The following is a 14,563-nucleotide window of genomic DNA, read 5'->3' on the forward strand; positions in this document are numbered from 1 at the left end:
GCAGAGACCCCCATGTTGGCAGATTGCTGTTTGTATGCTCCAGCACCTTTGTCTCATAAAACATGACTCCAGGTGTGACCTTAGGCTGGGTCTACAAGGTATGCTGCCACCATGCTTGTCCCAACAGGGTATTGCCTACATGTCTGTGACAAGGGCATACAAACATGACCCAAAGACCAGGACTACTCTGCCCTGGGGAAGACTCACCTAGAGTGCTGTGTGCAGTTTCAGGTGCCACAATGTAAGACAGACGTCAAACTATTAGAGAGTGTCCAAATGACAGAAACAAAGATGGTGAAGGGCCTGGAGGGGAAGCTGTACAAGGAACGGCTGAGGTCACTTGGTCTGTTCAGCCTGAGGGGAGACCTCATTGCAGTTACAAATTCCTCATGCATGAGGGGAAGAGGGGCAGGCACTGATCTCTTCTCTGTAGTGACCAGTGACAGAGCCCAAAGGAATGGCCTGAAGTTGCATCAGGGGAGGTTTAGGTTGAATATCAAGGCAAGTTTTTTCACCCCAGAGGGTGTTTGGGAACTTGAACAGGCTCCCCAGGGCAGTGGTCACAGCACCAAGCCTGAACCAAGAGTTCAAAAAGTGTTTGGACAGTGCTCTTAAGCACATGGTGTGACTCTTGGGGATGGTGCTGAGCAGGGCCAGGAGCTAGACTTGATCTTTAGGGTTTCCTTCCAATTCAACATATTCTATGATTCTGTGAAGTACATACAAGCTAACATCTGTGTTCTCATCTGGATTTTTAATGTTCCAACTTGACCACAGGGCAGCAAACCACCCTATGTGTGGTTTCCTAAAGCCATCTTTCTCCATTTTCACTTGTCTGTTCCAAGAAATATTAGCAAATTCTTACACATGTGGCTGAATGGCAACTTTTAAGAGTTCTACTTTGACAAACACTTTAGCAAACCATTCATGTGAGTGTGCATTCTAATAAGCCTTCCAGTAAAGCCTGCACTTACATACATACATAATTTTTCATATGAGAAAGAGAATTGCACACACATTAAAAACTAATTCCCAGTTACAAATTAGTAGAAACTTTGAGTTTTAATGTTGTACATTTTACTCTGGGGCTGTCCAAAACATTGTAAATCAGGCAGGCAACACTGCAGCCACATGCAAAAAATGATCCTATGCCTGCTTGTAAAGTAACTACCACTGTCCCTGGTCTCATGTTGGATCACTAAAAAGATTAGCATCAAGACTCCTTTTGAAGATATCTCCTCTCCAATATCTCAGTGGTTCATAAAGCCCTGCAAGAAAGCACTCTCGGTGTTTACAATCAGTACTGCTTTGTGACAGATATCAAACTGGATCTGGATTCTTTCAACCACCATCCTGTACTGTTTGGAAACTCACACAGTGAGAAGACTCAGATGAACTTTTTGACATCTCCCACATGGATAGAGGGCTTGGAGGATGCTGTCAAAAAGACTGATCATTACTCTGCTCACAGTGGACTTCCTCATCCCAAACTAGTCATTGGAAATCTAGGGTTACAAAACTCCAGTGGCTGAAAGTTATTCTCTCAAACACAGCTGTAGGCTTATCTATTTCATCAACTCACACAGTAACACGAAACTTCTACACGCTTTTGCTAAACCAGATTTGTCTTCCACAGTCCAGAACCACTGGTTAATCTGGGAGTAAACAGTTGCAGTGATGAAGACTCAAATTCTCTAACCCTGTCTTTTTCTTCATATGACCAGATATCCAGAACACTAAAAATTTATCTTGGAGTACCTTTCTGGAGTACTTGTCCCAGACACAAGGCTACATGCTCCATTCTGTCCATGTTGTGCCATTCTCTGATAAACAACTTGAGGGTATCAGCGCTCCCTTTGTAGGTGAGCAAGAACAAAATGAGCAGAAAGCAGAAACAAGGTTTGTTTCCTTGTGTCAGGCCACATGTAACTGAAAGGTAGAAGGAGCATGTTACTGTTATCCATGAGAGCTACCATGTGGTGTTCCATGAAGGGGTTCACTCAGAGTTCACAGTTCAGAAATCTGTGGTCTGTGTGAAGGTCTGTGGGATAGCTTTCTTCCAGACAGTTTCAAAGTTCAGGCCTAATGGGGATGCCAAAGCCAAGGAACCAGACTAAATCTAATCCAAAGTAAAAACCCTAAAGCATGATGACAGTAGTTACAGCAACCTCAGCAACAACTGCTTTCATCTACTCATCTGCTTCTTTTGTGATTCACTACTCATTAATGCAGACAAAACCTAAAACCTTAATTTAATACCTTAAAAAAAAATCTACACGTACTAAAGTACTTCAAAATGAAAAAACAGTAAATGCAAACCCAAATGCGGTTCATGTCATTGTGAAAAGTAATTATAACTTCTCAGTACTATTCAGGAACATTCTGCATCCTTGTTGCATGCAAAATTGTCTCAAGCTGGGGAATTTAACTTAATTAAATTTATTGCCAATTACAAAAGCTTTAATTAGTGATTTGGGTAGTGAGAAACGAGACAAATAATAAAACATCCAACCAAAGAAAATATTTTCATCCCTCTTTGTCTGTCTCCACTTCAGGCACCTCTTTTTACTCCTTTCTAATCCCCAGTCCCCTTGATTTTGACATTATATTACACTCAATCCCTTTGGAAAGGCAGTGGAAGGGTGGGGCAGTAGAGTGAGGTTAGCACATAGTTACCTGCTGTTTTTGACTCTTCTATTTTATTGCTCTTTTCAACTGCTTTAGTATGGATCCTCCACCAAACATCCCTTTGGGTATTGTACCAGCATGGTACTGTCCAGCATGGATTCTTCCATTGTTTGCAACCCATTCAGAGGTGTGCCATTATCTGTGCTTTCTTTTGCGTGTTCTCATGTATTTCTTGTATACAAGAAATACCCTTCAAGCCTACTCCATTATTTCCCCTGTATTTTCATTTCTGCATTGTTTCGTGTCTTGCATCACCTTTGTGCCTCCTTCTGTGTCTTCTTTCACATCTCCTCATTTCACATAACTCCTCACACCCCTCCTCCTGTATCTGCATTTGTGCCCCCTGACACATCTTCCTTTGCATTTATGCTCTGTTGTGGTGTTTCCTGTCTCAAGTAGGTTCCAATCTTTCTTAAGTCTGTTTTCTCAAAGGTGCCATATTCTGTCTGGTTCCAGTTTAGATTTTGCAGTGGATCCATACTGTCTTTCACTGAGCTGGCTTGAAGCAGCTGTGCCCAGCACAGGGCATGTTCTCCTCTCAACCCTGCAGCTCACTAAAACCCCTACCATTTACGCCACATACAATTTTTAAGATAGGAATCTTGGCCATAATGATCTATGGATTCCTGATTTCACATAAATGGACAAACAGCAATGGGCACTAGCACAAAAAAATCCCTTGTCATTAGTACTTGAAAAACAAAATTAAGTTTTTTATGATTGTTCTTTTCTTAAGAGCTACTTACCCCTACATTAGTATAAGTGAGAGATGTATTAATTTCTAAAGACCAGATGCCATGACAACATATATGGGTTTTTTAAAGTATACCAGTTCCAGAATATGGGAAGACTATACACTTCTGAAATTAATTAAATTTTACTTACCATAACAGAATCAAGCTTTTGTTTTACTTTCTGCATTCTCCTTGATGCTCTTGCAACACTGACAAACTGATCTGCTGGAGACATCACTGAGTTTTTTTGTACAGGAATTTCAGGAAAACTGCTAAGGAAGTGTGGCCCTCTTGGTGCAGTTGTGGTAAGTGATGAACTGAGATCTCTTACAAGTTCAGCTTCCTGTTGTGCAACTGTAGAAATAACCAATGTTAATGTCTCAGGTAAAATCTTACATTGCCATGGGGAAAAAAAATAAAGTATCACAGTCATTTTGTCAGCCATGTCTTCAGTGAAGCACCATCAGAAACTATACCAATAGTGCTATAGGGAAAACCTGAAAGTGACATGAAATTTTCCCCTTACTACCCCATTTTCCCCCTAACTCTTCTGATCACAATATCTCACTTCAGTTATCTGTGTTCAGTAATCTCTCATACAGAACTGGTATTTTTGTATTGCTTAGAAACAATAATGTTCCTCATGCAGAAATATTTGCATTGGGTAGGGGGAAAGAGTAGAAGAAAAAGGAATTTTTCAAAGGCAATAAAGTTATAAAGCCTGCACTGAGTTCAAGTCGGTGACATTTCACATTTTTTCCAGCCTAGTTCAAATGAGTTTATGATGCCTGAGAACTTTATTATATTATACATGCATAGCATACATACATTATACAGGCACAGGACACACTGCCTGACAAGCTGACTTTTGCAATTCTTTGTCTCAAGATAACAAAGGTTAAAAGAATTTTTCATGGAAGTTCTGCCCAGGATATTAATAAAACTGTTGGTGTATCTAAAACACATGCTGTCAGAGCCTTAAAAATTGTGTCAGTGAAAAAAATTAGTATTACTTTATGTTTAACTATTTCAACACTATGGCAGTATGACTATTTTCTGAAACCAAAGAAGGTGCTTTTAACCAAAAAAGGAACATAAAGATAGTAACCAATGATACAAAAAAAGACCACAACCTATGCAAAATCTTACAGCCAGCAGTTGAGCAGTCAGAAGACACAAATAACTACCACTGTACTGTGTGATCTCTAAATGCCTATGTACACACATATATATATTTCAAACTAATGTGTTAAGTTTTTTAAGACTCACTGACCTCTCAACAATCAAAAAATTCAGGAGAAACCCTTCATCCCCCAAATATTTCATTGTTTTTTAAAATACCGATATCCTACTTAATTGAAGTACAGCACTACATATTGACTGCAAAGTCACTCCACTTAGTGCTCCTGCAAAAGTCAACCAATTCAACAAATAACCTACACTGAGATTTTATAGGAGTCATCCTATTAGTACATATTACTTAAAAAGCCAGTGTATAAAGACAGGATTAGCTTTCCAGATCTATGTCACTTGCAAATGTAATTCATACCAAAAATTACTGCTTAATTCACATTAACACATTAACTCTCTAGATGCAAATGTCCTTAACTGAACGCAACTATCAAAAAATCCTGCAAAGGACAATCTGAATTTTATTTTGTATACCATAATTTCAAACTTAGCATTTATTACTATCTTCTCTTCAATGTAACATAGGGAATAAACATATCTCTGACATAATCACATCACAACTATAACAGCTATTTATAAGAAGTTTACACACTCTCATTCATTTCTATACAGCTCCTCTACATTATTTTGTAACATAGCTGGCACAAACTACTCAGATTCCAATTTAGCTACTAATTAGTTTTCCAAATAATTGTATTTTCTGGCCCCATAATCCACCTTGATATTGCAAAAAGGCTTCTGTATGATGCTGCCTATATATGATAAAGTGCTGCAAAAATCACACAGTATGAAATATAAGAAACTTGAGGGACCTCTGGTGATTTTGGCACAGCCAAAACCCTTGATTAAAGCAGCATCACATAGAACAGGTTGTGCAGGATCATGCTCAATTCAATTTCATGCAGATTCAGTTCAATCTCCCAGAAAAAAGATAAGCATTATCATCAAATTATTTTTTCTCTCAAAAGAAGTACAAATACTAACAGATCGCTTCTTAAAATAAAATACTAATAGCAAGTATCAAGAAAACTTGTACTGTACCTTTATAATCATAAATATATACAAGTATTGGATGGTTTTGACCAAAGGCACAAAAAGACACCATATGTTCGTGTGGATGAAAAGCAACGTCACGAAGTGGAGATGTGAAGGAGAGTTCAGAATATACGGCCACTTGATCTCCTGCAGAAGTGAAATAAATTTATTAATGCCATGGAAAAACACTTGAAACATTCAATACAGCAAAATAACAGTGGGTTGAATCTTGTATTATTGCAATGTTTGCCACTGTAAATAAATGTTCTTCAATTTCCTGATTGAAAAGTAGTATTTTGGCATAAGACAAAGGAAATATTGCATGCTTTTAAGTTTTTCAATAAGTCAGAAAAGTTAGTGCTGTTGCAATAGCTGCAGGAAATGCCAGAGGAGGATGCACCAGGTTAGATGAGTTCTCCTGTTCTGATAAGCACGTTCTGGAAAGGTGGCGTTCCACAGTATTTGTTTGCGCTTGCATTGTACAAAGATAGCCATCTTACTTGTGGATTCAGCTATATAATACTGATAACAGGAGTAAAAGTTGAGCAGAGAATTAAGAGAATTATTAAAAATATAAATAAAATTAGCTCTTCAGCTGATAGCACTATAAATGCAAATACAGTGTGCAAACAAAAGTCAAAATCCAATAAAAACATACTAATAACAAAGTTCTTCCTTCAATTTTTTTTTTTTTTTTAAAGTTTTCAGGTAAATTATGTAGCTGCAGAGATGCAAGCTAACGTAGCTGGATACATGGAAAGAAATTCCAAACAGAACTGTTAGTTATCTGCCAGTTACTTTTTTATTTAAAAATTATATAGATTACAATTACAGACAATACAACATCATCAAATCCAAAATGGTATTCTGCTACTTTCTGCTCTTATTTTTTTCCTCTTACCTCCTGTACAAGAAAATCTACTCTGCATTTTTGTCACGTTTTTCAGAAAGGTTTTGGTAGCCATTTTAAAACTCCTTGGCAACTAATTCACAGAGAAATCTTATATACCATACACCAAAAATATTCAGTCTCTGACCACCCACCAGAGAGATGAAGTGGTTTTGAACAAGAGCCTGATTCTCAAATCTAAACAACACAACAGAAAAACTAACCTGACCTAAAACATTTTTGTGCATTCCATCTTAGGATGCTCACCACAAGTAAAGAGTTGCAGTATACAAAAATCTGAGCCTCAGGTGCTCCAGTCATGCTGGATATTACAAATGTTGCCTCTAATTTCCTTTAGAGAATTAAATCTCAGATATTAATAACAGCTACTTAAAAGGTGGAGCTAAAGCTCTAGGATTTAAGAACGTCTTACTGAAGTTTTATTCCGTATCAAAAGTGTTTCAATAAACCTTAAAGTATCCTTTCTCCTTCAGCTTTGATAATTTGGCTTAAGCTCATAAAATAATTAGTTACCTGTTTCTGGATTCCAAACATAAGCCTTTCCATCTTCACTTCCTGAAAACAGGAATGTACCACATGGTGTTAAGGTGCTGTGAATTTTTTCTCTGTAATTTGTGGCACCTACATATTTCTTTGTTGCCAAGCTAAAGATAAAGAAAGTTTGTAAATATTGAAGATACATTCAGAATAGACAATGTAACTTAAGTTTCAATTCCCCCTCTATTCCTCAGAAAAATCAGTACACCTTGCATCCCAAACAGATATGCAAGCACACTTTCTGCAGAGTGCAGTATTTATTTACCCTTTATTTTCCCTAACCTTCATAATGCACCTGACAGTATAGATGAAAATGTACACCCTTGTCTTTCAGCAGAAAAAGGAAATCCTCAGATCTAGAGAATAGATAGAGATGCAGTAATTTGCACTATCTTGATCCTGGGTTTTGCATAAAATAGGGAAATTGGCACTATTACTCCAAGCTCTGTCAGAAAAGTCTTCATAATGCTTCTTGAGTTTGAATGATTAAACTTACTCTCTTCAGCTCTTCAGACTAATGTCTCCTTGGTCAGAAAACTAGCTGTAGAATCAACGAATTTCAGATGTAAGTGTTGATTTACTATTAATACATTTAATGTTATTTTGCAACTTAGGCATCCTATCTTTTTTCAGTGAAACACAGTCAGCACAGTAATAATGATCTACTGTCAAACACTCTGTAGGCATCAAGTAGGAGAGAATTCACAAAAGGATGGAAAGAAGCATAAATCAGTTTGAGTGAGGGTATTTTAAACATGAAGCACAGCCTGGATATCAAAGATATCAAAATTCAACATGGAGACTAACCCAGCAGGAGTATTACAATGCAGAATTTGAGGCAAGAGTAACAGCAATAGGCCACCATAGCCCTCAAGAAGAGAAGACAGTATTATTTCACATTTGTTACTGCAAAAACAGCGGAGGTATGCAGGGAGAAGTGCAGTATATTTAATAGGAGAAGAAAATTATTTTAAACAATATTCCAAATAAATATACCGTAGATGAAATTCTATTTGGCTACTAAGAGAAAAGGAAGCCTTAATGATCCCAGTGCAAGACCATATTAACCCAAATAAGAACTCTAGCTGTATGAATAAGAAAGATAGTATCTCTGAGATGTCAGTAGAAGAGCCCTGCAAGATGTAAAACTAACCTTCATATGAAACCCTAAGGAAAGGACTGAACCAAAATGAAATCCCTGATCACATACCTAAATGACAGAACAGCAGCATTATCCAAAAAGATCAAAAAAGCAAGTTGAAAGAGGAAAGTTAAGAGCAACTAGCTGTCAATCAAAGTGAATTGTGCTCATCTGTGACCTCCACCCCCTCTTTTCTCATGCAGGGAATGAACAGTTAATGCTGACGTGGAAAATTATCACTGCTGGGTATCTGACCCTGTGGTTTATTGATAGACTTAAGTCAATGTAACTGTGGGCTGTGGTCAAAGTAGCAGTCCTGGTGGTGCCCTCTCCACCCTTATTTTCCCAGGCTCTCCCTCATTTCTTCTAGTGTTTGGGCAGTGATCAGATGAGTTTGATCAGATAGTTGATTAAAATGAAAATTAATCATTTGTATTTGTAGGCTAATTTTTAGTTGGATCAGCTCACTGATCTGACTTAGCCCGCATCAAAAGATCTCTATAGATGATGAAAAAGGAATGCTAGGAATACACGGCCAAAGGTGTGGGAGATTGCAGGAGATGATACGTCCTATGGATAAATTTGCTTAAAATAATTGTGAAATTGCACCCCATATTAAACCCTTCTTAGAGATTAATATGCACGCTCATCTTTCCTTCTCAAACTAAAACTCTCTGAATGTTTTAGAAAGAGGAGCAACAAAAGAACACTGCCTCAAAAATTACAGGTTCCCTCTCTTAATCCAGTATTTTTGTGCTTTGATTAAGTGGCCAGTTTAGCTTCTAGCATGGCATTATAATTTATCACTTGCAGTAAAAGAGAAAAGTGCACCATAAACCAGTAGAGTCCTCAGCTAGTTCAATCCACTACAATAACAGAATTGCTAAGTTTGGAAAAGAGCTTCAAGATCATTAAGTCCAACTGCTAACAGAGCATTGTCCTGTCCACTACTATGCCGTGTACCTAAGGGCCACATCTACACATCTTTTAAATGCCTCCAAAGATTTTCTGTGTGGTGAGGGGAAGAAACAAACCTATGAAATTAAGGATGAAGCATTTTAGAAAAGTTATTTATATCTTTAATGTGACTTTCCAGAACAGAATGTTCAAGTGCATCTTATCAATGTATGTGATTGGTGAGACACTCTGCTCACTCCCACCCAATGGAAAGACAAAAGGGAAAGGACATAAACTGAAATATAGCTAATTTTGTTTAAAATAAGAAAAAAGTCTTTTATTTTGAGGGTGACTGAACACTAGAATATGTTGCTCATAGAGGTTGTAAAATGTTCATCCTTCAAGATATTAAAAATCCAATTGTATAAAGCTTTGAGCAGCATGCTGTTGTGATTTGATTATTGGGTTGAACTGGTCATTCTCCAATATCAAACTCAAGTGACTCTATAATCTCTCTGCTTTTTATTTTTGTTTGTCATTAAAAAATCATGCTTATGCCAATTCAGAATAAGATCATCAAAAATTGCAAAACTATCCACAGCCTGCTTAATAAACCACAGTATGTACATCACTGCATTTTTCAGTATTTATGATGACAACCATCTTCCATTTCATCATCAAAATATCCTTCCCAGAGTCATAAAAATGCAAAACTAACACACAAATGTTACCACTTCCAAGTCCTTTTCATACTCAGATTGCATTTTGAAAGGCATTTCAATCTTTAGAAGACTAACATTGCATTCTTCATGCCACTTTAGGCTTCCAAGTAATCTAGTAATTTTTAGATATTCTATTCTAAAAGACCCAATATCACCCAAAAGGTCTGCAACACAGCAGTGTTTTGAAATCATTTCCTAACGTTAACATTTCTATCCTTCATTATTAGGACATCTTTTTTCTCCCCAACTACACAACTAATACCTTTATGGTATTTTATTTCCCCATGTAAATTTTAAAACAAAGGAGATACACATTTGTCACCAAAATTACGAACATTCTGAGATCCATAATTCTCAGGGTACTGTCTTTGGCATGGATTAATAAATGCCTTCCGTTCGGATGCACTTCCAAATGATTTATTGGTGTTCCTTTAATATCATTTTCTTTTATTTCCTACAGAAGGATGGAAAATAATGAAAATTATATAACTTTGTGTTTTAAACCTCATGTTTTTACACATTATTGCCCATTTTTCTCTTGCAATACTCTTTTTCAGCTCAATTCATTTTATTTGGTTAAGGAAAAACTTTGTTCCTATATTAAAGCATTACACCTAAACATCAACTTTTTACAACCATAAGGCAGATTCTGTTGTGACTAAATTTTAAAAAAGTTAAGCTGACTTAATTAAAAAGTCAGCAGAAATACTGATTGAACATTAGGGCTCTAAGGTAAGAACAAAGGTGTTTTTTAAAGTCTGTGGTCTATTTATTTTTCGTCTCTAGAGAACAAAGCATTTACCTGTTAAAACTGTGCTATCAAACCCCAAGTATTTTAATGTTTTATATAGAAAAATGTTACAGAATCACAGAATCCTATAATATCCTTAGTTGCAAGGGCCCCACTAGGAACACCAAAGACCAGCTCCTGACCCTACACAGCACAGCCCCAAGAATCACACCATGAGCCTTGAGAGTCCAAATATGTCTTGAATTTTTTCAGGCTTGGTGGTTTGATCACTTCCCTGGGGAGTCTGTTCCAGTGCCTAACCCAATTAAGTTGCAAAAGAATTTAAAAAAAATGAAGTCAGTGCATCACTGCACATTGTATCAGTTCTTCTATACCAATTTTTAAAGAAAATACAACTCTACAGTTAAACAAAACGTAAAATATTTAAAAAATTTAATTCAAATCTACTTATTCAATTTGGAACAGTTCACATAAAAATTACAATGCCAGTTTAAGAAACCTGTTTACCTTATTGATCTTCCAGTGTTGAAAAAGGTGTGGAGAACCTTCTTTGATAGGTGTATCCCAAACCATTATCAGTCCTGAACTATCTCCAGAGAACATGTGGTGTCCTGAGAAATAATATCTTATAAGTAAAATACCACCCACAAAACCATAATACAGAAAACAAGAAACAGCCTTTTGTTCTCTCATTTTTTTGAATAGGCAAATACCAATTCTTACATCTCTTTTGCTATAATACACTCATTGCAAATGCATTTTGCTCATATTTCATTACATAAACCAACACCATAAATCTGGATGTAGCATATACATTAAATACTGAGATGCAAAACATATTTTTTAATGTTATAAATTTTTATTCATATTCTAAAACCATTAAAAAGTGAACATTTACAGCTCAACAATCTCCACATGATAGCTCAATACTTACTTATACATTCAGTAAGACAATTTTGAATGAGAACAAATAGTTTCCCAACACTTGTTCTTTAAGCAAAAATACTTATTCTTTATAAAAATACAGCTTTCCTCTTTGTAGTACCTGCTCCAGTGACTAAAATGGACTGTTAATGATGTCACTAATACTAGAAAAACTCAAACTTTAATTTTCACCCATCTTCAACTCTTCCTCCACTAGTACATGTCAGTACAACATTCACTTTCAGCTGTTAATCTGCCAGTTAAGAGACATGACTCACAATGGTCAAACCTCTGTCCTTTTCTCTCCGTGCTTGCTGTTCTCTGTCAAAACTGAGAAGTTCATCACCTTCCCACTTCTCCAGTCTAAAATTCTCACAATCTAATTACTACTACCTCATTTCCTTTATCAAAGAATCATAGATTGATTTGTGTTGAAAGGGACCTTAAAAATCATCTAGTTCTGACTTCCCTGAAATAAGGAGGAACACCTTCCACTAGAACAAAACACAGACCAACACGGCCTTGAACACATTCAGGCATGGGGCACCCACAATTTCTCTGGGCAGCCTGTCTCAATGTCTCAGCACTCTCCCAGTACATAATTTCTTCCTAAGAAGAATACACTGCCTCCATGAAATAAAGAAAACTAATAGCACTCAAGTTTGTCTTCAATTTGAAAGACAGCTATTTGCAAAAGCAATATTAGCAACATACCTTCTGCATCAAAACAAAGTGTGTTGATGAAACTTTTATGGCCATCGAGCTCCTGTAGCAGTTGCCCATGGATTTCTTTCACATTTGCATTCCAGATTCTAATCACTGAGTCGTAACATCCTGTCACAACCAGTGAGTCAGTAACTGGGTGGTATTTGGCCGTGTACACAAATGAAGGATGAGGGAAAACTCTCACTGCAGATGCTGCCTTCATTTCTATTTTCCACATTCTGAAAGGAAACAAAGTTAGAATTTCTGCTGTATAAAGCAGTCACACACACACAGGTGTAACTGATGCCATGTTTTGTGCTATCAGTTCTAGAGGCAAATGCTTGCAAATACTTAACAATACCTGTTTATCCCACCAATTTGTTCCACCTCTATTTAATCCTTTAATATGGTACTTTCTAACAAGAATTAAGAAAAATTTACTACTTTACACAGTATTTGGTCTTCAAAGCAAATGAATGACTACTTACTTAATGGATATATTTCTCATTTTAAAATACTCATAAAGAATTCCATGGAATGAATTTGTTTCTTTCTTTCAGGAATTACAACCAAATTAAGCCTTTCTTGGGTATCATTCATTTAAAACAATATTAGAATGAGAAAAGCCATAAAGGAACATTTAGACCCACTAAATATAAATAAAATCCCAGAAAATTTTAGAATAATAATTCTCAGCCACACAGCGATCATGATCACAAGGATGCTTGCATCACATAAATTCACTTCTTACTATTTATCTATTTTCTATACTTTGCTACCCATAGCTCTAAGATCAGATTTTTCTAAGTGTTTCCTATTTGATTGTATGCATTTTATTAGTGAGCCTTCCCCAAATATGAGTTCAAAAAGAATAAAACAGTACCTGGGTCACTAAATACAGGTGGGCAGCACATTACACACAGTATTCAGTTAAAAAATGTTATTGAATTGTTTTAGTGGCACCCTTCCAGGTGAGGCAACCACTTCTGGTGGCTATTGCAGAATTCTAAGCTTACTCAGAGGTGACTTAATTACAAAATTGCAACCCTTTAGAACACAGCAATTAATTTGCAATTTGATGCGGAAAGGCCACGAGGAGTTTACCTATCTTTTAGAATGGTTTTAATCAAACAAAATAAAATTAATTTATTGCTCACAAATAATGTGGGACTGAACCCTGAAGGCCTGAGGATAACAGGGAACACTATATAAAGAATTCACCTAAGTTTATGAATTTACCTTCACGTTGCCTTAGAACTCAGTATGAGATAATCCAAATAATAAACTGATAATAACTTTAAAGCAGTAGGGTGCTGAGACATTTTAAGGAGCTGAAGGCAACTCACAACAAATACAGGAACTAATAACTCGTACAGTGACTGCACATAGTACACAGAAAAGGTGGCAGGCCACTGCAGTTTCAACTTGCTGCCATGAAAGTTCAAGAATCCAAGAACTGAGGAACAGCTAGGCCTTCTTATAGGCAACATAAATTACTGAAATTGATATTTATCTCAATATAAAAAAAATCTTACTTAATCCACTCCCAAATTAAAAAAAAAGTGCTGAACTCTCAACACATTCTTTTTATGCCTACATACAAGCAGCAAAAAAACCCTAAAACAGTTCCACATGTACAATATATCATTTAACAATTCTTCTGGTATTTCAATTATGCAACTGCCTGTAGCATTACTGAATTGCATGACAGAAATAATAGATAGGGATCTGAAGGTCTAAAAAACCCCAAAAAGCTCTACAAAAACCAATGAAGTTGCTCACAATAAAACTGTACAGTGTTCCAGCAATATTTCCATGTGTATCTACAGCTTTGAGGGTTTTGGATTTTAAATCTGAACAGACCACACTAACATTAACACTGAAGCGAAGTACATTTTAATTGTAGAGGATTTGATTTAAGAAATAACAGTATCAAAATTCATTTTTATCAATTTAATCTGAATTACTTTACTAAGTGTAAAAAAACAAAAGAACACCATCAATATACATATATGCAGTGTAGTAAATTTACACACATAACTTGAATCTTAATTTTTGATTTCCTGCCTAGTGCTCAAGTCTGCTAACTTAATACTGCATTCAGAGTATGGCAATTTCTCCAGGAAAAGAATATTATGACTGTCTCAGTGTCTTCTTGAAATACAAACTCTTCTAGTTTTTTACTGCAGTGTAGATTTAGACACTAGAGTTTTAGGAAAAGCTTTGGTTTCAAATACAAACACATTAGAAATACTAAATATAGCGTAACTGTTTAAGGCAATCACAATTTTTATATTATTTTAGTCACACAGTAACCAAATCTTTATT

At 36.2% G+C, this 14,563-nt stretch overlaps 1 protein-coding gene across 9 annotated transcripts in view; it reads right to left on the reverse strand.

Moving 5' to 3' along the window:
* The window catches only part of AHI1 (Abelson helper integration site 1), a 90,954-nt gene that overhangs the window by 54,498 nt on the left and 21,893 nt on the right, over nt 1-14,563 (reverse strand). For all 9 annotated transcript variants that reach the window (XR_015283231.1, XR_015283232.1, XM_023924586.2 and 6 more), the window contains 6 exons: nt 12,245-12,474; nt 11,114-11,217; nt 10,191-10,309; nt 7,072-7,202; nt 5,655-5,795; nt 3,574-3,776 (listed from right to left, as the gene is read on the reverse strand). Coding sequence is in view for 7 of the 9 variants with exons in the window: in XM_023924586.2 (XP_023780354.2) it covers nt 3,574-3,776; nt 5,655-5,795; nt 7,072-7,202; nt 10,191-10,309; nt 11,114-11,217; nt 12,245-12,474 (928 nt within the window). In the remaining 2 variants the exon portion in view is untranslated. The remainder of the gene's footprint in view (nt 1-3,573; nt 3,777-5,654; nt 5,796-7,071; nt 7,203-10,190; nt 10,310-11,113; nt 11,218-12,244; nt 12,475-14,563) is intronic.

This window comes from Cyanistes caeruleus, chromosome 2 (assembly GCF_971803275.1).
Source record: "Cyanistes caeruleus chromosome 2, bCyaCae1.hap1.1, whole genome shotgun sequence".
Taxonomy (NCBI): Eukaryota; Metazoa; Chordata; class Aves; order Passeriformes; family Paridae; genus Cyanistes; species Cyanistes caeruleus.